Source organism: Piliocolobus tephrosceles, chromosome 2, assembly GCF_002776525.5.
Source record: "Piliocolobus tephrosceles isolate RC106 chromosome 2, ASM277652v3, whole genome shotgun sequence".
Taxonomy (NCBI): Eukaryota; Metazoa; Chordata; class Mammalia; order Primates; family Cercopithecidae; genus Piliocolobus; species Piliocolobus tephrosceles.
The window spans coordinates 39,233,785-39,258,992 of record NC_045435.1 but is presented as its reverse complement, the minus strand read 5'-3'; the positions used below and the strand labels follow the sequence as shown (position 1 = coordinate 39,258,992).

Sequence of the window (25,208 nt, the reverse complement as noted above, 5' to 3'; positions counted from 1 at the left end):
CAGGCAGGCAGGAAGGAAGAAGGAAGGGAGGAAGGAAGGAAGGAAGGAAGGAGGAAGGAAGGAAGGCAGGAAGGAAGGAAGGAAGGAGGAAGGAAGGAGGAAGGAAGGAAGGAAGGCAGGACGGAAGGAAGGAAGGAGGAAGGAAGGAGGAAGGAAGGAAGGCAGGGAGGAAGGAAGGAGGAAGGAAGGAGGAAGGAAGGAAGGAAGGAAGGAAGGAAGGAAGGAAGGAGTTGTAGATCTTTGGCAGTCCAAAGGGGTAAGAGTCTCTCCCAGATTCCCTGGGGATTCAAGCACCTGTCTGCCCCAGCAGCCAGGGTCAAGGGTAGCGGAGGGCTTATGTCTGCTCTGAAGGCCCCTCAGTCAGGGAGGAGCTGAAGAGAGGCAGAGGAAGCACTGTGGCTCTGGCCCAGAGGTCTGGGGGAAAGTATTTCATCTGGACTTTGTAAAGTTCACCTCAGGGCTGGTCAAGGGCTCCCACTCCTGCAGCCAGGTTCTCACTTGCGGCTGAAAACACTCTCACGCTCTGGACTGTGCCTGTGACAGAGAGAGCCACCCAGGCTGCGGGAGGGGCCTGCCTCTAACTTGCCCCATGGCCTTGGGCAAGGCTCAGTCCGCCAGAAGGAAGACGTCAGCTCCCGAACATTTTCAGGCTTCTGGGCACACTGTACAGACTGAAGAGGACAGCCGGAAGCTCCCTAATGGACTGGGAGAGGACAAGTCCCACTCTGAGAAGGAAAGGCAGAAAGAGATGGGCAAGGAGGGAGGGGGCTGAGGCTGTGGTGGCCCCTCTCAGACCCTGAGGTCACGGAGACGCCATGGATTACTGACACTTGAAAGGTGGGGGCAGGGGGAGCCAACAGGAGAGCCGGCTACAACTGAGCGGGTTTATGGCTAGATTGAGCTGCCTGGCTTCTCTGTAGACCGCAGCTTTTATTATCCTCACTCCATTAAGCTGAGTTGTAACCTGGGGGAGAGAGAGAAGGGCAGCAGAGAGTGGGAAATTCTAAGAACCTTTCATTGTAAGTATCAATTAACAACTTCAAAATGGGAATACACAGAAACCTGAGGTCACAGACGTCAATGTCGGCAGACGTGTCACTTCTTCAGCTTAAGCTCTTATTAAAACGAGAACAGCACAGGAGCTAGGAGTGAATGTGGCTGTGCCTATGCCACGGCTCCAGAGCCATTTGGAAGGGCAGGGAGAGGGGGTTCCAAGTGTCTGGAGGAGAACGAGGGGGTGGAGGCAGCTGAGGGGTGGTAAGTGTGCAAGTAGGGGACAGGGGCATGGAGAAGCCCAGGGACAAGAGGGAACCAGCACAGAGGCAGAGGGATTTAGGACATGAGAAAGGCTGCCCCAAAGGAAGGAGAGTCCAACAAGGCTGACAAGAGGAGGCCCTGGATTTGAAGGGCCTCTCACCCTGGAATAAAATTGGAGAGCCTGGTTCATAGCTGCCTTGGTCCCTGGGGTGGGTGTGCAGGTCTTCTTGGTTTGGTGGGGCCAAACACCTCTTACCGTGCCACTCAGTGAGCACCCAAGCTACTTACAAGGGGCGTAGAACATGACCAAGGTGTGTTTCTTCTTCTTCAGGGTCTCCCGGAAGTTGTCCCCCACCAGGTGCAACACGCTTGTCTGCTGCTCTTCCCACGTGGGCTCTGGCGGTGGGGGGGCCTCAGGGCTGCAGGAAGCCAGGGGAGGGGGGAGGCAGCCATGAGGAGAGATTTTTAGATGGGCAAGGAAGTCCACCCTCAATGTCCCAACCACTCAGGGGAACATGCATGAAGAAACCACTACAATCCTTCTAAAATTTCATTTTAAAACCGTAGTTTAAACGCAAACAAATCTGTGCCACCAGCAAAGATCTTCCCTGATTCCCTCTGAGGAGCCCATTAAGGAGCCATTTTGTAAAATACGGAAGACTTGACCCCGTTTTAGGGCAGGGCAGCCCCCCAGTTGTGGGCCATGAACTCCTTGACAAGGGCATAGAGCCACCTCCACTTGGGCTCCCAGGCCCCTCCTTCCTGCCCCCTCTAGGACCCTACATTATCGTTCATTATTTTCTGCTTCTCACCCTTTGTTCTGGTGCAGAGCATGGGCCAAGGAGTGAGGCGGGCCTGGGTTCAAGACCAGCCGTGCAACCTTACCAGCTGTGCAACCTTAGGTAAGTTACTAAACCCCTCTGAGTCTCCATTTTCTTTTCTGTTAAATGAGGACAATAGGATCTTTATGAAGAGCACAGAATATATGTAAAGCATCTACTCAGTCAAGGAACTGATATTTACTGAGAGCCTAGATGCTCTAATAAATGCCAGGTGTTGGATAAATACTATTGCTTCTCAGTCTCTTGCTGTCCACTGGGTCCTTCCACTCTGCCTCATGCAAGGATGGATCTCGAGGGCCTTGCAATAGCCTTTGCTCCCCTGCTCCCCTCTCTATAACCCAACTCCCCTTTTTAATTCCTCATTTAATTCCCTAGACAAGTCTATGCGGAAATTACTGTCTATGCGGAAATTACAAGTCTATGCGGAAATTACTGTCTCCATCTTCTTACATAGATGGAGATGGGAAGCTGGGGCTTAGAGGCGTCAAAGAAATGGCTCAAGGTCACGATCTAAGCCCAGGTCTCTCAGACTCCAAAGCCCATGCTCTTGACCTAAAAACGCTTCAGAAAGTACTTAAACCTGAAAGCACTTAGCCTGAGTGCTTTCTAGGCTCTCAGTAGCAGCAGCAGCAGACAGAAAGGGCGGACGCCCCTCATGTTCGCTGTTTGTGTCCAGGACTCTAGAGCACTGATTAGTGATGATCGACACTCTGGATTCCCTCGGCTCTCTAAACACAAGTCCAAGCATCACAGGGACCTGGCCAGATCCCCTGCCCCACCCAGTCCTTTCCAGTGAACCAGCCCTGGCACCAGAGCAAGGCTGGAAAAGTGGGTGTGAACAAGCCACTTGCTTCAGACACTAGAAGGCCTTGATGGGTGAGCACCTTGTCCGTTTCAGGGACCGTTTTCCTCTGGTCCCTAAGACAAAGGCCTGGCTGCTTTCCAAATCCTCCCAGTGGATGAGCAGGACAAAGTGGGAGAAGCTGAGGCCAGGATCTCACCAGTCCATTCACCTCTTGCCAGAGGCCTCCCCTGAATCTAGTGGCAACTTTGCTGCCATTCCACAAGCTGGTGTTTCTCAGAACACCATGGCTGAGGTTCCCATTCACACCTCTTGAATCAGAGTCTCAGAGTCTGTGCTTTAAATAAACACCTCATATCTGACCAATGTCCTCACAAAGTAGCTGAGACCATATAGGTTCAACTGTGTCCCCCTCTAATTCATATGTTGAGGTCCTAACCCCCATTATCTCAGAATGTGACTATATCTAGAGATAAATTATCCCTTTAAAGGGATAATTCAGTTAAGATGAGGTCATTAGAGTGTGCTCTCATCCAACATGACTGGTGTCCTTATAAGAAGAGCAGATTAGGTCACAGACACATATAGACGGGCGGCCATGGGAAGTCACAGGCAGATGGCCAAGGGGAGGGGCCTCAGAAGAAACCAACCCTGCCAATATCTTGATCTCTGATTTTTAGCCTCCAAAATTGTAAGAAAATAGGCTGCACACAGTGGCTCATGCCTGTAATCCTGGCACTTTGGGAGGCTGGGGCGGGTGGATCACTTGAGCTTAGGAGTTCGAGACCAGCCTGGGCAACATGGTGAAACCTGTCTCTACTAAAAATACAAAAAATTAGCCAGGCATGATGGCATGCGCCTGTAATCCCAGCTACCTGGGAGGCTAAGGCAGGAGAATCGCTTGAACCTGGGAGGTAGAGGCTGCAGTGAGCCGAGATTGTGCCTTCAGCTTGGGTGACTGAGTGAGACTGTCTCACAACAAAACAAAACAAAACAAAATTGTAAGAAAATAAACTTCTGTTATATTGTTATATTATATTGTTGAGCCATCTCGTCTGTTACTTTGTCATGGCAACACTAGTAAAGTAATACACAGGCTGAGGGGGCTCTTCAAAATCTTTATCCTCAGCTGCAAACCACCACGGTCTGCCCCGTGGACACTACTGGAGGCCCAGCCAACCACTAGTAAACCTGGACGAAATGAGTCTAGCTCTGGCTATGAAGAGCTGTGTCTCCTTCATTTATTCAAAGGGACTGGAATAAAATGCAGACAATGAGACCTGGGCCTAAGGAGGCTGAGATAGAGAAAAAGCAACACACGGTGTAGTGTGTCGATGAAGCTGCGTCCAGAAGGACTGCCAGCAGTGACCTGCTGATCAGGACACGTGATCAGCACATAAAGGGTGGCTTTAGGGTTGAGGAAGTCAGATCCATCTTGACTCCTGTGGGCCTGAGCCCAGGACATTGACCATAAAGTTTACTTCACCACCTCAAGGTGCTCTCCAGGGGCTGCCAGCCGGCAGTTAGGATGTGCTATTGAGATCGTAACACTTACTTTTGCATCCACTCGAGAAACTTCTTCTTTGTCCTGAGCACGGGCACTGCATATTTCTCTCCATTCTTAAAATACTTCAATGTAGGAAACTCTGAGATGTGGAATCTTTCTGCCAGGGCCTTGTTGACAGTGGCATCGACAGCTGCAAGGACACCAGAGCTCTGGGATGGGGGAAAGGCCAACCATGCATTACAGCCTCAGACACGGTGCTGGTGGAACACAGGAGCCCAGACGCTGCCCCCACAGCCCATCCTGGACCTGCTGGAATTTAACTGGGGTGGCTAGCCCAATGGGCTCCCATATCCCAGGGAACAACTGAACACTGGCACGGCCATTTCTCATTTAGGAGCTGAGATGAGGCTTTTGAATCTGCCCCACCAGCCACGTTGAGTAGATTGGCACCTGTTCCCATTAGCCAGGGTCCCAGAGAAGAGAGGGAGCAGGTAGAGGTCACCCGGACGGGCACGGGAACATGGCCCAATAGTCCTTCTGCCCTCCTCTAGGATCCCATCTGTCTAAGGCGCTCTACTTGGGCACACAGAGGTACTGCTGGCCTCCAGGGACCAGGGGAGCTGCAGCAGGGCTTGTAGGGCAAAGTCATAATGATTCCACCTGTCAATGATTCTTTCAAAGAGAACGGTGAGGGGAAGGAAAGGAAGCTTACATCCGCTTCTCCATGGAGGGCTTCTGCTGCCTTCTCAAACTCTGGCTTCATTTTCTTACAGTGGCCACACCCTGTGGGGAGAGATCAAGAAAAACCATTCTTATGGCACAGAGGCCCTCGGTATGCTCCCCTGCGCTGCCTCTGTAAGGCAACTCAGCCCCATTCCCAGACACTGGGGGGACCTGGCAGAAAAGCAGCAGCAGCACCAGCTCAAAGAAAATAAATATTTTGCTTAATCCACCAGAAGTGGGTTGGGGTATTGGGAAGGTACTCCAGACACAAAAATAAAACAACTACATAAAGAATATGGGCAACGTGTATGTAGCCCTGGTGTGCCAGGTACTGACCAGTGCTTTACAGCCTCATAACCACCCCACAGAGTAGAAACTGACATTATCTCCATTCTATGGATTAGACAGTTGAGGCACCAAGAGGGCAGGTGACCGCCCAGGGCTATATACACAGCTGTGGGTCACAGAGCTGGGTTGAAAACCCAACCGATCTGGTGGGAGGCCCCAGCTGCAGGCAGCGTGTAGGTTGTGGCACTATGACGTGATCACCATCATCATCTTCTCTGGACAGAAGGCAGTCTGAGGCCTTGAGCTGGGCATAAAAATTCACAGAAGCAGAGTATGGGACATAATTACATTCCAATTGTCCCCACATGACATGATGGGATTTTCTTGGAATAGAAACTGCTCCGTCCTTTTCTTACAGCCACATGAACACAGTAAGATGTCACAAATAATAAAATTTGATGCATTAAAAAGAAATTATGCACTTCGTGTAGATGACAGACCTCAACATTTGTACATTGTTTTCATTTTAATAGAAAGAGTACTTTCTGGCCTCTGATGCTGGAGGGACTGGGAGGTGAGGGGTCTGCAGACTGGCTCAGGCTGGAGGCTGCTCAGAAGGTGAGCCTGGCTGTGCGGGGACCATGCATTAACCAGGATCAGTGGATGACAGGTCGTGACTCAACCTTCTCAGGGGTGTGCGACTGTGTGGGAGCTGAGAACGCTGTAATTCTACTACTGATTGTTAGGAAAAAGAAAGACAAGAAGAAAGGAAGACAGAAAGTCAAACAGTATAATCAGAGGAGACCTCCCACCGAGCTATGGAATCGGCTTTCCTGCCTCCAGCTGAGCACACGGCAGGGATGAAAGCTCCTGTCTCCTCCTCCAATGCCATTTCTGCAAAACTCAGCTCCAGGTGAGACATGAACTTGTCTCATTCTTAATCTCTCCACTCCACTCCTGCCTGTACCTGGCTTCCTCAGCTCATCCTCACCCTGTCCTTCTCAGGGACAAGGGACCCTGGAGTGCCACTCCCCACTTAACTGATAACAGAAAACCAAACCGATCCTCCAGCTCCCAGGCAGTGTTGTCAAGCTCCTCCTCTGGACAGAGCACTGGAGACATGACTTGGTCAAGGGCACTGACCCTCATGGAATGCAGCCAAGGGAGTGACTACAGTTCTGAGCCACACCAACATGTCTGTTCTTCCCAGGTGGATCCAAGAAGAGAGACGCTGCTAACCCTCAACTGGGAGGCTCTACAACAAGAAGAGGAGGAACTGCTGGGTATACAGGCATCTCTGCTGCCATTATCTAGGAAGCTCCCTACTCCTGTTGGGCTATGATGCAGAAGAAAGGGTAGAAAAGGCAATAGCCCTTAGAATCTTCCAGCATAATGACAGAGAGGACCATGGTCTTTGGTCCAGAGGGGAATACAGTGGCACACATGATGTCTTCAAGGGATGAACCAGAGGAAGAGCACTCCTCACCTGCCCTGGCAGCCCTGGGGGAGCCGGCAGCTGCTTTTAGCCCTATTACATATTGTACCCACACTACACACTCATCATGCTGGGCTCTAGGTACCAGACAGTGACTCTCTGGTTTTTTTTTTTTTTTTTTGAGATGGAGACTCGCTCTGTCACCCAGGCTGGAGTACAGTGGTGCAATCTCAGCTCACTGCAACCTCCGCCTCCTGGGTTCAAGCAATTCTCTCGCCTCAGCCTCCACAGTAGCTGGGACTACAGGCGCCCGCCATCACGCCTGGCTAGTTTTTTGTATTTTTAGTAGAGACGGGGTTTCACTGTGTTAGCCAGGATGGTCTCGATCTCCTGACCTCGTGATCCACCTGCCTCGGCTTCCCAAAGTGCTGGGATTACAGGCGTGAGCCACCATGCCTGGCCCCAGATGGTGACTCTAAAGGTGAGACTTGAGGTTTTTTCTACCTTCTACCTCCGCATGAAGTAAAAGGATCATCATTTAATAGATACATGATATTTACTGGTCAGCAATGAAGAGACCTAATAATTAGTAGACAACTCCTGGGGTGACCAGGGGCTTGAGAAGACCTCCTGGAAGTGGCAGATGAAAGGACACATGGGGGCAAGTTAGAGACAGAGGACAGAGGTCCCAGTCAGGAGGGCAGGGGCAGCCTCAGAGAAACAAGGATGTCCCCATGCCCAATTCAGCAGTGCAGAACTCTGCTGCCAGGGCTGAGCAAGGCACACAGCCCCAAAAGTGCTCCTAAGCGCTCCTCTGGGACTGTTGAGCTCAGCCCCCTAGAGGCTGCCCCTGGGCTGGGCAGGGCAGCTTGCCTGTTCCTGGCCTGGTTCTCCACAGCAAATGTTCTTAATGTCCCCTGCAGTCAGATATTGTGGAGATCATGATCAAAGTGGTAAACCCTTCTTCCAGAAAAATGCACACAGGGTTAGACGACACTGGGAGTTTACGGTCTGACTAGACCCCACTTGGGATCCCCCCTATCATGAGCTGTAGAGGTATCAAGGTCATCATTATTTTGAATGACAAGAATATCACTTTCCAGAAATGAACATTAGCATCATCACAAGCCATGTGTCGCCTAAATAATCCAGTTACAAAAGGGTTGTTTTGTTAAGTTGGCTGTTTTCCCCACAGAAACAATTTTACACACCGATTACATGCAGATTCCCAGGGGCAACCACAAAAGCCCATTTAATAGGACGCACCTGAAACAAAAGCATGCAGTGCTATTTGTATTTCCCTGAGCCTGCTCCCAATGGGACACGTGCAGCCCGTGATCCAGTGGGGGACAGCAGGCAGGTCCCTCCCTCTAGGCAGTGGCCCCCACCTCAGCAGTGAGAGGAGGAAGAACTTCAAGAGGGACCAGGGAGAGCTGGGGCAGGAGTCTGAGCCTCCCGGGCAGTCACATTCTTGAGACTGTCACAAAAGCCTCTCCTCTCCTTCCCCACGCTGATACATATACTCCACATGCATGTATAATTCCAGCGGGATCCTCAGAACTGGGGTTAGGAGCCAGGACAAAGGGAGGCCACCAGACTCCAAGCCAGTCACTTTCCAATGGGAGGGGAAGCGGAATAACATGGACTACTGACTTAATATGAGGTATATTAAGATTAAAAATTATTTTTTTGCTTTTCACTAAAATAGAGTGGAGTAAACCATCCTTTGGGGCCATGGTCAGGATGAAAAAATTCTATAGCTCTTAAAGGGATCTCCCTGCCCCTGGGGCACCCCCAGGCTGCTGCTCCCTGCACCTGTCCAAGGTGAGACCCCATTATCCTGCCCTCAGGCTGACTTTCTCCGACTGGGGCAGAGTGAGGGGCTCACCCTGCATGAACAAACTGTAGGAGAAGGAAGCTCAGAGACTCGCCTGCGGCTGTGAGTGAGAGTTCAACCTGCTCTGGAGAGACGCGAGTGGTCCCTGCAAAGTCCTCAAAGGTCCACTGCCCTGAGACAGACTGACTCAGCCCAGCAGCACATAGTGGAGGACACACAGGGAGGCCTCAGGAAATACAGGCGTGAGGCGCTGGGTGGCCTCCGTGGGAGTTGGGAGAGGTAGGGAAGAGAGGCTCCCTTGACTACTCTCCCCATACCCTCCATGATATGGATGGTGCTGTCAGGCCAGCTGCTGGCAGGGCCCACGGTCAAGGTGGACAGTGGGACTGCAGTAGGAGTCGGGGGAGGGAAGACAAAGAAAAGCCAGCCATTGCCATTCACTGAGAATCACTGTTTCTTTCGAAAGTGACCCAGCTGATGTGGCAGGATTCCTGAAGATGAGAATTCACTGTGTGCTGGTAGGGAGTTTCCTTCATCCCTTTATCAGGCTCCAGGCCTTTGACGCCACTGCCCTGCTAGGGTGGCAAGCGGGTTTCATTCCACCTGCCAGCTTCCATCAGCAGTGGGCCTGAGACAGAGGCTGAGTCTGAGAACTGGCTCACTGGGAAGAGGAGCCGTGACCACCTTGCAACGTCTGCCACAGACATGGGAAGCCAGCTGAGGTCGATACCAGGAAACCAGTTTCTGCAGCTCACACACGTGGCTGTCTCCTGAACCTGGGCCTCAGCTCCCAGAATTCCCCACCTCTATAAGGAAAGCACTCGCAATCTGTGCTGGGCTTCCACGCTGTATTGCAGCAGCCCCACCAGACACGTGACACAGCTCAGTAGGTCCGTTTTACAGTGCCAGAAATTGTGGCTCTGGAAGACGAAGTGACAAATCCCCCAGGGCCATCACCACCTGCCCCCTCTTCCTCCCAGCCCCTGTCCTGATGGATAGGACCCCTCCACAGGCAGCAGCTACCCTGGACAACCCTTCGCAATCCTGCCTTGGTTCTGGTCCCTGCTTTGAGTCTTCCCAGTTCACTGTAGCCCCATCAAATGATCTGTTTCTCTTCTAATTACAAAATACTTCTTATTCAGGTATTTCTATGGCATTTAATTTTGTGTTGCTTTGTGACTGTGATACTGCTGTCTTCTGTTATTAAGGGCAGCCGGGGTATATTTTCAAAACATCAATCATATCAAATCCCTTTGCTTAAAACTTCCCAGTGGCTTCCTATCACAGGTAGATTCAAATCCAAACTTACTATGGCTACAGACCCCACACAATCTGAGTCCTGCCTACCTTCAACCTCAACTCAGGTCACTCCTACTGCAGCCTCTGGCTCTCCTTCTCTTCTGCAATCATGCCAAGCTCATTTCTACCCCAGGGCCCTGCAACATGTTCTTTCCCATGTGCGGCTCACCCCTTTACATCAGCCACTCAGGCTTCCACTCAAATTTCACCTTCTAGGAGACCCTCCCTGACCACCTATCCCAAAGGCGCCTCACGCTATCATGCTTTCTCCCAATAACCTGTTTTGTTTTCTTAATTGTACTCAAAGCAGCTGGAGTAATCTGCTCACTTGTTCCCTGCCCATCCCCTCAACTGGAATGGAGGCTCCATATGTGCAGGCAGGGGCTCAGCTGTCTTGTCTAGTTGGCCACTGTATTCCTGATATTGCCCATGCTGCTCCACACACTTTCTGAATGAATTAGCCTCATGACTTGTTAGGTTGTTAGGTTTACACCTGTGCACACAAGGTTTGGCAGGACTAAATTCTTTATGGGCAAGGGTCAAGGCTTGCACTCAAATAGTCGTTAATATGACTAAACACCTCTGATGAGCAGAACTGGCAACCAAGCTATTTACTGTGCACATCCCCTCTCCTCCCCTTACCACTACCATCTTTGCACCTCCTCTGCACCTCACGAGGAGAAAAATGTCTCCCCAAATCTCTAATATCTAAAGATGCTGTTCTAAAGTTTCCCATACATACCCTAGAATTCTCGTGATATCGTTATGGTTTTTAATTCTAGCATCAATTCCCTCTGACCCTGAATAAGACACTAAGGCTAAGCAATAAACTTCTGCAAACAGAGTTTAAGATGAGGAACCTGGCCAGGCCCAGAGGAGGAGAAAGGTCTGACTGAGCAAACACCTCCCTCCCTGACACCCTCCTGTCTTGGGGAGCCGCGGGTGATGGATAGAGCTGGCCATGACCTGAGCACCAGCCCCCTGGGCCTGGTCTTCATGATGTCTCTGGCTGTGGGACAGCTGGAGGAGGAGGGTTACACGCGGGGAACGGGACTCCGGCCCACTGCATTCCGTGTCCTGATTGTGATTTGAGGGGCCATTAAGTTTTATTGCTAAACTTCCTTGTTGGGCTTTTATCATCTGTGTAAGTGCACTTACTCTGATTTCCATGATCTGGCATAGAGGTCTGCACATCAACTCCTTGATCACGCTCTTTTCTGGCCGTGGGAATGTTGGCCTCCTGTCGACCCCAAGCCCTCGGATTCCTCTGGATTTCATTAAATTCAATTATTCTTATGATTTTATTACAGACCAGCTATGGGCTTTCCTGGATGCTGGAATCAGAATTTCCCAGGGGACTAGATTAATCTGTAAAGCTCCCTGGTAGCCAGGGTACTGGGGTAGTACTTGGGCCTCTAGAAGAGCCTGCTTCCTGCCTTGCTTGGAGTTTGGCTTGGGGCATGCCAGGGAGGGAGGGTATCCTACAAATGCCAGCAGAAATACGGACACGGAGGGGCCTACGAAGACCTCAGAGCTCTTTTAAGGCTTCAAAATGCATAAGCACCAAAGTGGACTCCTTGACAGTTACAGGCATCTTGGGGAAGACTCACATACTCACAGATGCCTCTATTCATCACATGGCCCCTCCTTTTATGCAAAGAGTTTGTTTTTGCTTTACGTTAGTGCAAAATGTGAATAAACAAGCTTTTAAAATTTTACTTCCAGGTTTCTATCCTAAAGAAATAATCTGACATGTAGACAAATATTTATGCATTAAAATGTTCTTTGCGGCATGATTTATAATGGGAAATATGGTCAACAACTCAAACCTTCAATATTATGATGCTAGTTAACTAATTTACAGTGTCATCATATTATACAATGGAATATTATGTGGCCACAAAAAGCATGTACAAAAAAAACACTTTTAGTAACATATGAAAATGCCTACAAGATAATGTTAAGGGGAAAATGTAAAGGAAAAAGATGCATATGAAAGACTTAAATAAATAAAATTAGGGCCAGATGCAGTGGCTCATGCTTATAATCCTAGAACTTTGGGAGGTCAAGGCAGGAAGATTGCTTGAGGCCAGGAGTTTGAGACCAACTTGGGCAACACAGTGAAATTCCACTGCTATAAAAAATTTAAAACATTAGCCAGGCTTGGTAGTGTGTGCCTGTAGTCCTAGCTACTTAGGAGGCTGAGGCAGGAGGATCACTTGAACCCAGGAGTTTGAAATTGCAGTGAGCTATGATCATGCCACTGCATTCCAGCCTGGGTGACCAGAGTGAAACCCTGTCTAAAAAAAAAAAAAAGAAAGAAAGAAAATCAGATCCCTTCCTCCCACCTGGCACAACAAACAAATGAAAAATAGAGATGAATTAAAGAAAGAAATGAAAAAATAAAAACATTATAACAAAATATAGGGCACTATTTTTATATCCTAAGGGAGAATTTCCTAAACAACCCACAAACCCCAGAGGTCAGGATGGGAGAAGGCAGACTTGCAGAATGGCTCAGTGTTAGGCTGTGGCCTCTGAGACAGCCTGGGATTTCATCCTGGCTGCACTTTTTTGGCTATGCGACCTTCGGAATGTTTCTTGACCTCTTGGTGTCTCCCCTTCCTTACTTATAAAATGAGAATAATTAATCATGACATCAAATTCACAGAATTTTTTTATGAAGACTAAATGAGTTAAAATATGGAAAGTACTAGAACAACGCCTGATCCATAGTAAGTGTGATCAGTGACCAATAAATATAATACTGTTATTTAGCTAAAAAGGATGTAAAGCTTTGTACAATGAAAGGCACCGTAAACAAAGTTAGAGCAAGAAATAGACTGTCGGAACATGGAAAACACAGAAAACAGATAAAGATTAATATCTATAATTGTAGAGTTCTAGGTCAAGAATAAAAAGACAAATAAATAAAAAGACCTAGCAGAAAAATGGGCAAAGCGCATGAATAGGTGGTCCACGGAAGAAACATGAAAAGCTGATTATCATATGAAAAGATATCCAGCTTCCCGAGAGGTCAGATAGCTGCAGACAAGTTGCTCTTTTGCCCAGCTTAGCAGAAATATAAAAGGCAGATAGTATCCATGGCTGCGAGGACAAAGGCTCTGTCACATGCTGGGGTTGGGAAAACCTTTCTGTAGGGCAATTTGGTAGCATCTACCAAAGCTCAAGCTTACTTACCCCAGGGCCAGGGAAATTCACTTTTAGGAATTAATCGCAAATATTTATACATGTTCCCAATTATATATGTTTACCAATGCTCACTATGTTGTTTGAATAGTGAAAAACTGGAGATAAATACAAAACCTATCAATAGGGGAATGGTTTAAAATTTCTGGCATATCCAAATTATAAAATACTATTCAATGGTTAAAAAGATTGAGGTAGATTTAGGTGCCAATATCTACGTTTACGTGAAAATATCTTCAAGACCTATTGACAAGTTAAAAAAAGCAAATCACAGAAAAATGGATAGAAAGTGGTGCTATTTATGTTAAAAACAAACACAAAAAACCCAACCCCTGTTGTTTAGGTAGAAGCACTGCAGAAGGAGAAGGAAGGATCCATTCTCCACTGTGAGTGGTGACCAGTCCCGAGAAGGGGCACGGTGTGGGAAGTGAGGGATTTTCACTGTCTACACTATACTCTTATGTATCCCTTGAACCTTGCACTGCTGATAACAAGAATACTGTTAATATTATTCTTAAATTATTTGTGTAATTAGAAAACACAAGTGGACAAGTGCAGTGGCTCACGCCTGTAATCCCAACTGCTTTGGAGGCCGAGGCAGGAGAATCACTTGAGCCCAGGAGTTCAAGACCAGCCTGAGCAACACAGGGAGACTCCATCTCTACAAAAATAAATCCGAAAAATTAGCCAGATGTGGTGGCCTGTGCCTGTAGTCCCAGCTACTCAGGAGGCTGAAGTGGAAGGATCACTTAAGCCCAAGAGTTTGAGGCCAGCCTGAGCAACATAGTGAGACTCCATCTCTAAAAAAATAAAAGAAAAAAAAAGAAAGAAATAAATGAATGAATAAAGTAAAATGACAGCATGAAGGCACTTAGTGGCATGATAGTTACACAAATCTATACATGTGATTAAAAAACAAGGTCAATTTTATGGTATATTCATTTTAAAAATAAAAGTTAAAAACAAGGGGAAAAAATAAATGACAGACAATAGCAAGAATGATGCCAAAAAGTGTAAAAAAAAAAAAAAAAGTGGTTACCTCTGGATAATGGGATTATAGGTAGTTTCTTTCCTTGATCATTTATATTTTACTGCACCTTCTAGGTTTTCTACAGAGGTTATATATTGCTTTGAGAATAAGACAAAAATAAAGTTAAAAGCTTAAAAAAAAAGATGGCAGCAGAAAATCTTGAGTCTGATGGGGACCTGCTGCCAGAAACAGCCCGGCTCCTGGAAGGCAGTGCAGACACCTGCTGGAGGCGAGTTATGGCAAAGAAAACATCCCATCTCAGACCTGTTACCAAGGAAAATGGGTTGATGAGTCAGGAGGTGGGCAAGGGTAAAACCATGTGGCCCCCAACAGGCTCTGCAGCACAGAGGACAGGAAGGGCAGGGGGTGCTCAGGATCCCCAGCACCTGCATGGGTGTCCACGGGCCTAGCAGAGACAAGGTGCTCCTCGGAAACACCCCTCTCTGGGATGCCCCCCTTCACCCCCTGAACATCCCCACATAAATGATATCTATTCAGGTGGTCCCACAGCAGCCTGTCCTTCCCCTGCTAATGCAGGCCTGGAGTTACTAGAGAGAGACAAAAAACAGTGACAAGTGGAGATGAGTATGGCCACACACACTCTGACTTGTCTCATACAGAACGCTGCAGAAAAACAAAAGGTGCCACGGGTGGCAGCAGCCAGTGTCCTGCTGACACACCCTTTGCAGAGAGCATCTCTGTCGCCTGCAGGGTGGGAAAACTGGGCCTGGGGCTACGTGTGAGGCCCCACCGTGAGGACCAGAGGGAGGTCAGGCACGGAGCCTCGCTACAAAGGGGAAGCCAAGTGCTAGCAAGAGAGGCTGCTCCTGGCTTTGGGCCCAGGCTCTGTCACTGGCAGTGCTACAAACGCCCCTCTCAGAGCCCTCTGCTCACACTCAGCCTGTCCTGCCCAGGAGGCCCAGCCCAGCTCCTGGGGGACAGTGTGGCCTGCGGCGGGATGGAGATCACCCATATGAAGGGCCTAGCACTGTGGCTGCCTTGGGCTCATGTATTTAGTGACAACTTAGGCATCAGTTGGAGAGGCCACTGAAGTGCCTGTGGAGGGTTCCTAATGGGCTGTCGCTGGGAGACAAAGGGAAGGAAGACAATGGGGAGACGGGGGAGGCTGAGGTGGGAAGTGAGTGGCGGGAGTGCTGGCAACAGGGTAAAGGAGTAGGGCCCATGGCATCTCCAGGTCGCTCATCACTCACAGTGACAGGTAACACAGAACAGGGAGGGGTGCTGTGTGCCTTTCCTGCCAAGAGCCCAGCAGGGCGGCCTCACAAGCATCCCATCAGTTCCAGGCAGAGAAGCAAGTGACTTGCCTCTGGAACCCACAGGTGCCAGAGAGCACCGCCTTGGGGCAGCACAGATCAGGAGGAAGCTGAAGGCCCTTTCCCTTCCTGGCCTTTCTAAGCAGGATACAGGAAAGAAACTAACATTGACTGGATACTTACTATGGGCATAGAAGCAACAATGCAGACCAGCCTGGGCAACAAAGTGAGATCCCATCTCTACAAAAAATTTAAAAATTAGCCAGGTGTGGTGGTGCGCACCTGTAGTCCCAACTACACAGGAGGCTGAGGTGGGAAGATCACCTGGGCCCAGGAGGTTGAGGCTGCAGTGAGCTGTGTTTGTGCCAGTGCACTCCAGCCTGAGTGACAGGGTGAGACCTTGTGTCAAAAAAGGAAAGAAAGAAAAGAAAACAAACAAACAAACAACACTGCAAAGAAAGACCATGGTCTTCTCTGGGAATCAGTATCAGGAAGCATTTTAATTTTCTTCTCCATACTTTCCTGTATTATCGCTTGACAAAATGTAAATGCATTACTTTTATAATTAGCAGAGTCATAAAAAATAAATTCAGCTTTTTAGTTTGAACCCCACTATTTTGGTTTGTTGGGGTGCTTCAAACTGTCAATGCATGGCCCGATATGTCAGCTGGTTAGCTTTTTCCCAAGGCTAACCCTGCCAAATGTGAAAGTATGCCTTTTTATATTGTTAACAAAGTTGCTGATTAAAAACAAGTACATACCCCCTAGACAGACTCAGGCCAGATTCACAGTCACAATGTATTCAGGGGATGCTTCCCCTCAGGGTAGCTCTATCCTGTCTGATTCTCCCCATCACACTGAGGAAAAGAGCCACTCATTTTGTCAAATGTCTTGATAAAAGAAAGACGTGCTAATTCATCAAGCTCAGCAATCCTGTACCAAGAAACAAACCAAGCAGCGCATTCAGCGATCTGGAGTAGAAGCTGTGGTCTGCTATGTTAGATGGATCCCAATTTGTTTCTGTGAGGCTCTAAAATGGTCTGTCTCCAAATCACTCCATATTTGGCCTGGGACTGACACCTGGAACACTGTGATTTCCAGAATTCACCCTTTCTGCACTTAGGAAACCTGAGATGACACTGCTGGTCTCTGGCCTCTTGGCATTTGTCCTTTACCCCAGGTCCCTCAAACACTGCAAAAGTGGTTTCTTGATCACTGGGGGTTCTCAGAAGCACTCTGGCACGAGGTACAAAGCCAGGCAGCTACGAGTTCTCTGCTCTCAGTTCACCTGTCCTGAGCTCTGAACTCCCTAAAAAGCATGTATATTCCATCCCTTCCTAGGCTAAAGACCATGCTCCTAATGAAGGAGTGTGTAGAAAGATAATTAATCCAGAGCTATTACCATCTGACGGGAACATTAACGGGCGGCACATCAGGAAGCTAACCACGTGCTTTTGCCCTGACCCCTCTCACTCTGCCCATCCAGCAGAAATAAACTCACACGCGCAGAACCATGAATGGCCAGGGGACTGGTGGCCTCTCCTGACTGTAACTGGAAGGACAGACACATGAGGGTGAAGACGTTGGAGGTTTCCAAGGAGGAACTGAAAACAGCCAGCCAGTATCTGCCGTCATGGCTGGGACGGGGTGCAAGCAGGGTGATTTCAGCTCTAGGTTCAACATAACTTCCTGAAAGACTTGCTTCCAGCAGCAGCTCTGAGGCTGGCCAGGGAGTGTATTTTATAGCTAGGAAGAGAACTGCAGTGCTGCCTGGCTGGCCTCACGGTGGGCACTTCTTCGGGTACCTTTACCCACGAGGATGCCCTCACCAAGGCCCTAGCAGACCTGAGGCAGACGCCCCTAAGGCCCCATCATTGTGCTTCATCAGGAGAGGCCCACAAGACTGGAGGGTTTTTGAAACTAAGTTTTGGGGGCTTGTTTTGGTCTCTTTTCTAGGAACTCAGAAGAAGAGCTATAGGAAACCTTTCCTTTGGATTCCCTTAAGAATTTAGCACTTGCAAGAAAGAGTTAGGAAAATCCATGGTGAGAGCAGGTTTTGAACAATTCCCAGGCTAGCCAAACCCACAGCTACTGTAGGGGAAGGGGAGGCGGCCAGGAGACCAGGGCTCAGGCTCTGACCCTGTCCTTCCTGGATCCTAAGGCTCTTGAGGCCTGAAGCAGCTCAGGACTCATTGAGCCGTGGGCAGTCTATGTCATTTCTCTGTGTGATGGTCTCATCTGTAAAATGGGGCTAATCGTACTCACTTTTGGCACTCTGGGTAAAATGAAAGATGACCCTTCAGGAAGACAATTTGTTACCGCCGTCGGGTGACACACAACTGTTGGCATGAGGACCCTATGATTAGGAGGAGGAATAACATTTCCTCCTCACAGAATATGCCTCTATGGACTAGCAGTCCTCAGGCACCGTGACCTCGCGATTTCAGCCCTGCTCCACGAGGCACTGACCTCTTGCTTTTCCTTCACAATCTCTTATTCACAACACTCTGTGCCTGCACCTGCCATCCCCTGGCTCTCCCGTGGCCTTGTTTGCCTTCCCAGGGGCAGCCCTGTCCCTCTTGGAAACCACCGATGGTCAATTTTTCACTCTCCATGGGAGTAGGGAGGACACTGGCCCAGAAAACTCCTGAGCCACAGGCCTTCCAGCCCTTATCGCAAGCACGTTTGATAGCACTTATAGCATTTTACTTCCTTGTTTCACTGTGGTCACTTCAGGCTGAAACTGCAACCAGGTGAAGCAGACAGAAGGCATTCTAGATGCTAGGTGATCTGCAGCTCCAGTCTGGCCTCCCCGTGTCTTCTCAGCTCCTGGGCAAGCACAGGCCCTCCTGTGTGCACCACCATGCCCAGCTAATTTTTTATTGTTTGTAGAGATGGGGTCTTGCTGTGTTGCCCAGGCTGGTCTTGAACTCCTGGCCTTAAACAATCCTCCTGCCTTGACCTCCCAAAGTGCTGGGATTATAGGCATGAGCCCCCAGATGAGGCATCAGCCCTAATTTTATTTCCAGGCCCAGTCTGTTCTAGGTAACATCTCAGGGTGCTTCCAGCCTAATTTCTCCAATTCATGCTGACTGGGAGGAAGATGCTCAGAGCTAGGGGTGATGGACCCTCACTGAGCTCTAGCTAAGGGACAAATGGAGCCCAATCAGGACTTCTGTGCTGTTTCCATGGCAATGGGGGGTAGGCCATGTGCACTATGAGGGTGGGGACCTTGCCCATCACCACTGCATCCCCCGGCTTAGCATGGGTCCTGGCATCCAACAAATAAGTGCTTCTTGGGTTCACGTTGCAAAGCGCCACGTTCATCCCACTCTGAGAGAGGGGAGGGTGTGGAGGGGGAGGAGCAAAGTTCCACTCACATGGGGCGTGGAACATGACGAGGACAGAGGAGTGTTCCTTCACAAACTGGTCAAAGTCTTCATCGGTCAGGTGATAAACGGAGCCGCCCTCATCTGCCCAGGGAGTCTCAGGGACCTGGGGCTGTGGCGGCTGCGGACTGGAAGACCAAAAACAGGCAGAGCTCAGAGCAGGCCCTGGGGCCTGGGCAGCCCTTCTAATTCCAGCCCCCTGGACACGAAGCTCCCCACAGGCTCGGGATGGCCCACTCCAGGGGCTCAGCCTTTAACAAACCAGAAACTGCCCTCATGGAGGTGTCGTGGGGTGAGTGGTGTTGCCCTGCCCACCTCCACCTTCCCCGCAAAGCCCTAGACAGGTACTTAGCTGATATCCTGTTATAAACAGTGGCTTCTGGCTACAGCTCTCTAGATAGCCTAAGAAATCTCACTTCCTCCTGGGAATCTGGGGGCTTGTTAGCTTTCTCAACCTATTTCAAACTTTCAGCAAACTGGAAAGAATAAATAGCAACAGTGAATGGTAACCTTTGGAAAAGCTCACTGTTGTGTTTAAAACTGCCCCCTGGGCAGTGGAGGGGAGGAAGAGGGTACAGAGAGGAGGGGGTGAGGAGGAGAGAGAAAGGCCAGGTATCTGAGAAAGTTCAGATTTAGGCCATGCAAGGGGAAGCTGCCACATAGGGGTGCACGGAAGGTCGCAGTGAGGGAAGGAAGGCTGGGGGTATCCTAACTATGAGAGTGTGGATGCTACATCACTAATCCTTCCCAGAGGCCAACAACCAACTTACTTAGTTCTCCCAGAAGCCAAATCAACTCTACTACTCATCAGCTGCCAAACCTTAGGCAGCCGCCTGACCTCTCTGGAGCCCGTTTCCGCAGCGTGACTGTGTGCCAGTCCTGTGTCATCATCTGCTAGGAGGAGGGAGGCTTGCAGGGACCCTCCCTTGCTCCAAAGTTCAGGACAAGGCGACTGGTGGTGACAAAGTCTCTCTGCTGCTTTATTGCCACAACTACCCTTGCCAGAGCACCTTAATTGCAGCTTTGAAAAAACCCTCGAGGATGACAAATGTGAAAAGACAACCATTGTATCCCGCCTTTGAGAGCCTACAGGAGGAAACATTTTAAAGTTCCAGCAGCCAGGGCTGGATAATCCAGAGGGAGCGAAGTGGCTGACACAATGGAAATCTGCCACTCGCTTCCCTCTGCAGAAGCCTGGGTATGATGTCGCCTTCAGAAGCCCTCTCTGGCCCTTCTGACTGGGCCCCACTGGCTGCCATGGCCTCCCGGGTCCCAAGAAATGGAAGGAGGCAGGGAGAGGGCAAATCAGTCTCAGCCCATGCATATCCAATGTTAGATGGGACTGGTGACAAAATCAAGCTTCAGAATGAGTCACCAGCCAGACAATGGTCCTAGACAAACATCATGCAATCTAGGTTCCTATACTTGGGCTCAAACTACTGACCCCTCAAAACACTACCAATTCCACTTCAGAGCAATTTGTCTTTACAATACACCTGCACACGTGCACAATTATGTGCATCTGAAGGCATTCACTGCAGGTTATTTGTCATAGCGGAGACTGGAAGGACGGCTTAGGTAAACTGCTGTCCATCTACACGAGGGAGGGCTGAGCACTACAAAGAATGATGTTCTGTACGCACTGATGTGGACAAACTGCTGGAGATGGATGGAACAGTCTAGAATTTGCTAACTTTTGCATTAAAAGGGGGGAGATAAAATATTCACATTTGCTAATATCTACATAAAGCAACACTAAGAACATGAAAGAAATTGGTCTAAGTTGTAAATTCTAGGGTATGGGGGGGAGGATAAGAAGGAGGAAAGAAGTGAAAGGGAGACTTTTGAATGTATTCTTTTTAAGCATCTTAAAATTTTGCCAGCCTGCGCAACAGAGTGAGACTCCATCTCCACAAAAACATGAAATAAAAAAATTAGCCGGGCATGGTGGCCTATGCCTGTAGTCCCAGCTACTCAGGAGGCTGAGGCGGGAGGATCGCTTGAGTCCAGGAGTTCAAAGCTGCAGTGAGCTATGATGGCACCCTCTGCACTCCGACCTGGGTGACAGAGCAATACCTTATCTCAAAAAAAAAAAAAAAATTGAATTATGTGAATGTAATCGACTCAAAAACTAAATTTTTAAAAAGTGCAGCAAGTGCACAAATATAGGATGGAGAAGCCATGGTGTTGCAGGAGTACAGGCACCGGAAGGAAATAACCGGAGGAACTTCTAGTTAACCACAGAGGCGAATACACTCTAAAACTGCTAAAATAACAGTTCAGGAGTTTAAAACAAAACACAAAAAACTTTCTGGGCAGAAAAAGCAGAGTAGGGGCCCAAGAACAACACCCACACAGAAGACAAGGCTCTGAAGGGCCCGGAGGCCCACTCCTTGAAGCAGAGTTACAGCCTACAGCTGAGAACAGGAGGTTTAGCGGTGACGGGAGTGGTCAGATCCTCAGATCCTAGGGTGCCTCCCTCTCCCACCCAGGAGACTGGAAGTTTCTTTTCCGGAGAGGACTGGAGAACTGGGCACCGTGATAAGAGGATGTACTGGGAAGAGACGAACTGAGTGGGAGTCTGAACCCAAAACACTGAATGATGCTTTTCACTCTCTGCCTACCCCAGGCTGTGAGCTCCTTGAAGACTGGGCTCTCCCTCACCTCTTTACTAACTCCTGCACCCAATACACAGCAGACGCTCAATACATGCTCGTTGAATAGGAGATTCCTTGAATGAAGGAATGCTCATTTCTCTCATTCGGGGAAAAATGGCTTAAGGAACCGGAAGTGTTTAATTCCAAGAGAGGACATAAAGGAACACAGTGGCTATCGTCAAATATTCCAAATTGCATTAAGAAAAGAAATTCAGATTTGTTTTCTAGGGTCCTGAAGAGGAGAATCAACACTAACAAGTGGAAGCTCCAGAGAAAGAAACTTCAGTTTGGTGTAAATAAGAGTGTTCTGTCTATAGCAGGGGAGAGGGAAAGAAGGCCAAACTGGGAGTCAGAAGACCTGGCCTGAGTCCTGTTTCCTCCACTAGCCACAATCAAACAGCTTAAAACAGTGACCAGACAGTGCATTGTGGTCCTTTCTTTACCTAGCTCTCAGATTCAGCTAGGCTGCGAATGGATGTGAGATGCTTTGTAACTTTATAAAGTACTACCCCAATGCTCCTAGATATAATTTATCACCTAAATCATAACAGTCATTCGAGCATGAATGGGGAACCTCAGAATGAGTCCAATGGGAGTGAGGAAATGCAAACTTTGAAAGGAGAATTGCTGGGGCAGATTTGATGACTTGTATGTTCCCTTACGATCTGCCTTCATGTGACTGATTTCATGAGCTCCACAGTTTGGAGACAGCAATTGTCCCAGGCTCTCCAGGACTGGGAGGGTCACACAGTCAGACCCTCATCTAAGCGAGATGCACGTGCCATAGATGAGAAGACGCAACTCTACACATTATGAGTCCAGAAAACTTGGTGTTTGTTAATTCAGTTCACTTCTGGTTGGTATAAAGCTACACAGGCCAAAATGGCCCTGCACAAAATAGATCACTGCTTATGCACCCCTCCCCCTGTCTGCTAGCCCAACTCACCAGTGACAGCTTCAAGGGGCCAATGAGATACGTGGCCCTTAGGAACACAAAAGACACCAGCGCCACAATCAACGTATCTACTCCAGAGCCCTCATACACTCAGACGCCAGGGCTGACTCCCTGCCCTGCCTCACCTGGTGCCACCCTTCCCTGCTCCAACCACCAGCATCACACATTGAAGGGCGGGACCTGGGTCTTCTCTCCTAGGCACTGGAGAGCCCTCTGGAGAATTAGCTAGGCTGGCTTCACCCTCATCTTTGTCATCTTTGTATACTTGGCTGCACAGAAGCCCTGAGCAGCTAAGGGCCAATGGAGAAACCTAGGGAAGCAGGAAAGATGAGGTCACTATTGCCCACCAGGATCCGAGGGGAAACTGGAAAAGGCTTAATCCACATGGGACCGGGAAAACCCACATGAGGAGCTGGATCTATGCAGGGGAAATAATAACAATGTGCTATCTTTGGGTAATAGGGTGGGGGAGGACTTTTTGTTTAACCACACTTTTAGGTTTTTCTATAATAAGCCTATCTTAGTTGAGTATCTCTAAAATCAGAAAAGATTTTTAAAAATTAAGCCAGCTGGTAGCAGAATGACATTGCTAGCTCTTGCAGAGGATAAGGCCGTTAACAAGAGCTCCTTATCTCCCACGGCGGGGGATAGGGGGAAGTAGGAAGTGGGGATGGGGTACCCAGGACCAGAATCTGGAGGCAGCTGTGGGGTGCAGGCCAGCCAGAGCAATGTGGGTGGGGGAGCCGGGATGGGGTATACCGAGAGGAGAGGAGTGAGAGGACGGGGTGGGAGGCTCCAACGGGGAGATAACAACCTAGTTCAGAAACGCCATTGATGTGGTCCCTTTGTCTAGGGTTAGCAGGCAATTCTGAACATTTAAAAAAAACACACAAACCTTATCCTTCCAAAAAAGATATGAGGGTGTTTTGAAATCAGAAAAGGTTAGAGAAGGGAACGGAAGCAGACAGATTTCATGCTCTGGTGACAAATGAGATTGCTATTTGTTGAGACCTTCTCCCAAAGCAGAATGAGATGTGTCTGGCTGGAGGAGAGGACACGCTTATTATCAAATGAAAAAGGAAAACAGGAAAGCAAAGGCCCAGGTTAAGACAATGAACACATGATAATGGGCAGCAGCCTTCCCGGGCGGGGGCTGGAAATGAGGTAGCCGATGGGGACAGAGATGTGAGAATGCTTCCAAGAAATAAAAGATATGATGCAAACATGTGCTAGCACTTGTGTCTTATCTCCCGGGAGTAGGCAGAACAGAAGATGGAGATTCTCCACCTTTAGAAATCTAACAGTTTCATGTGCATTTTTTTTTCATAGTACAAAATCCACCCTTCTTTCCCATTTTGAAAATACACATTTTCAACCTCCATATCTTTGGATAACTAATTCTTTAACCCTGGGGTTTGCACACTATGTCCCTAAGGTAACGATGTCAATAAATATCCACTGTGCTGGTGGCTGAGGGGAGGGGGTCTGAGCAGAACTTGAGGAGGCTGAGTTGGACTGTAGGGGCTGCAGGGATCCATCAGGGCCCTGCCACTGCTTACTGGCAGCACCACCCCCTCACTGTGCCTCAGGAACCTCATTCATAAAAGAAGAGAACGGTAACATCTTCCTTACAGTGCTGTTGTGAGGATTAAAATGATAATCCATGTAAAGAGCTTAGAACAGTGTCAGCCACAAAGGAGAGCCCAAAAGACATTGGCTGTTATTATTCCAACACATATGCACAAATACCCATGAAGCAGCAGTGGCTGGTAAGTGCCAAACTCGTGATACACAGAGCGCAGCCTGAGCTGGGTGCGTGCTCAGCGAGGGTGGCCTGGGGAGGCTTCCAGAAGGGGACATCGTGAGCCTGTTGTGGAAGTGCTGGTGAGAAGTGGGAATGGGGTGATCTGGCAGGACAAAGCAGCAGGCCTAGCACAGTGGGGGCTCCAAGTAAGGAGGCAGGGGCCAACAGGGTGGTGGGGTTTGGCATTACAAGGATCTAACCACGTTATAAAACAGGGATCACAGGTTGCTATGAAGCAATGCCTGTGGGGGTTGAGCAGTAAAGCACTCAGCAAACCTAAGGCATTAGAATATTTCTTAGTACCTTCACAGCACCTAAGGCAGTGCTGTGTTTGAAATAAGTGTTCAACTGACAATTCTATTTTCAGAGAGCCCTGTAGTGGAACCTCTCTCAAACCTGGTAGCCTAGGTGAGAAATACCTCTATCCACCAGATAGATGTGTTGAGGAGAAACTTGATGTGAAATGTGGGAAGATTTCAGAAAGGCCCTGACTATTCCAGAAGAGCTGACAGGCTTAGACAGCCCCTCCCCAATTCCAACCCGTGGAGAAGGGAGGTAGGGGAGACAGACTCCACACCCAACACTGAGGCAGGTCTGATCATCACAGGCCAAAGTCACACCAAATCCTCATGGCTCCTGCAACCTAAATTCCCACAATCCCCATAGTGACCTAGACTCAAGCCAGCGACAGCTATGCAGGCAGTACCACAATTCCCTTCCTCATTCTCTCCCCCAATCCCCAGCCAGAGCCCTGCGACCCTCAGGCCCAGCAGGTGCCCCGCCCTCTGGGTCCACGCCCCCTGACACACACACACACCCCACTTACTTCTTCAGCCACTCCAGGATGTCCTCGGCCGTGGACCCATAGTTGTCATACTGGAACAAGAACCGTCCTTTCC

General features: G+C 49.0%; 1 protein-coding gene across 1 annotated transcript in view; it reads right to left on the bottom strand.

Moving 5' to 3' along the window:
- The window catches only part of PDIA5 (protein disulfide isomerase family A member 5), a 93,120-nt gene that overhangs the window by 10,382 nt on the left and 57,530 nt on the right, over window positions 1-25,208 (bottom strand). The window contains exons 10-14 of the mRNA XM_023214810.2: window positions 25,136-25,207; window positions 18,885-19,021; window positions 5,121-5,191; window positions 4,457-4,617; window positions 1,546-1,676 (exon numbers count right to left, since the gene is read on the bottom strand). Coding sequence (XP_023070578.1) covers window positions 1,546-1,676; window positions 4,457-4,617; window positions 5,121-5,191; window positions 18,885-19,021; window positions 25,136-25,207 — 572 coding nt within the window. The remainder of the gene's footprint in view (window positions 1-1,545; window positions 1,677-4,456; window positions 4,618-5,120; window positions 5,192-18,884; window positions 19,022-25,135; window position 25,208) is intronic.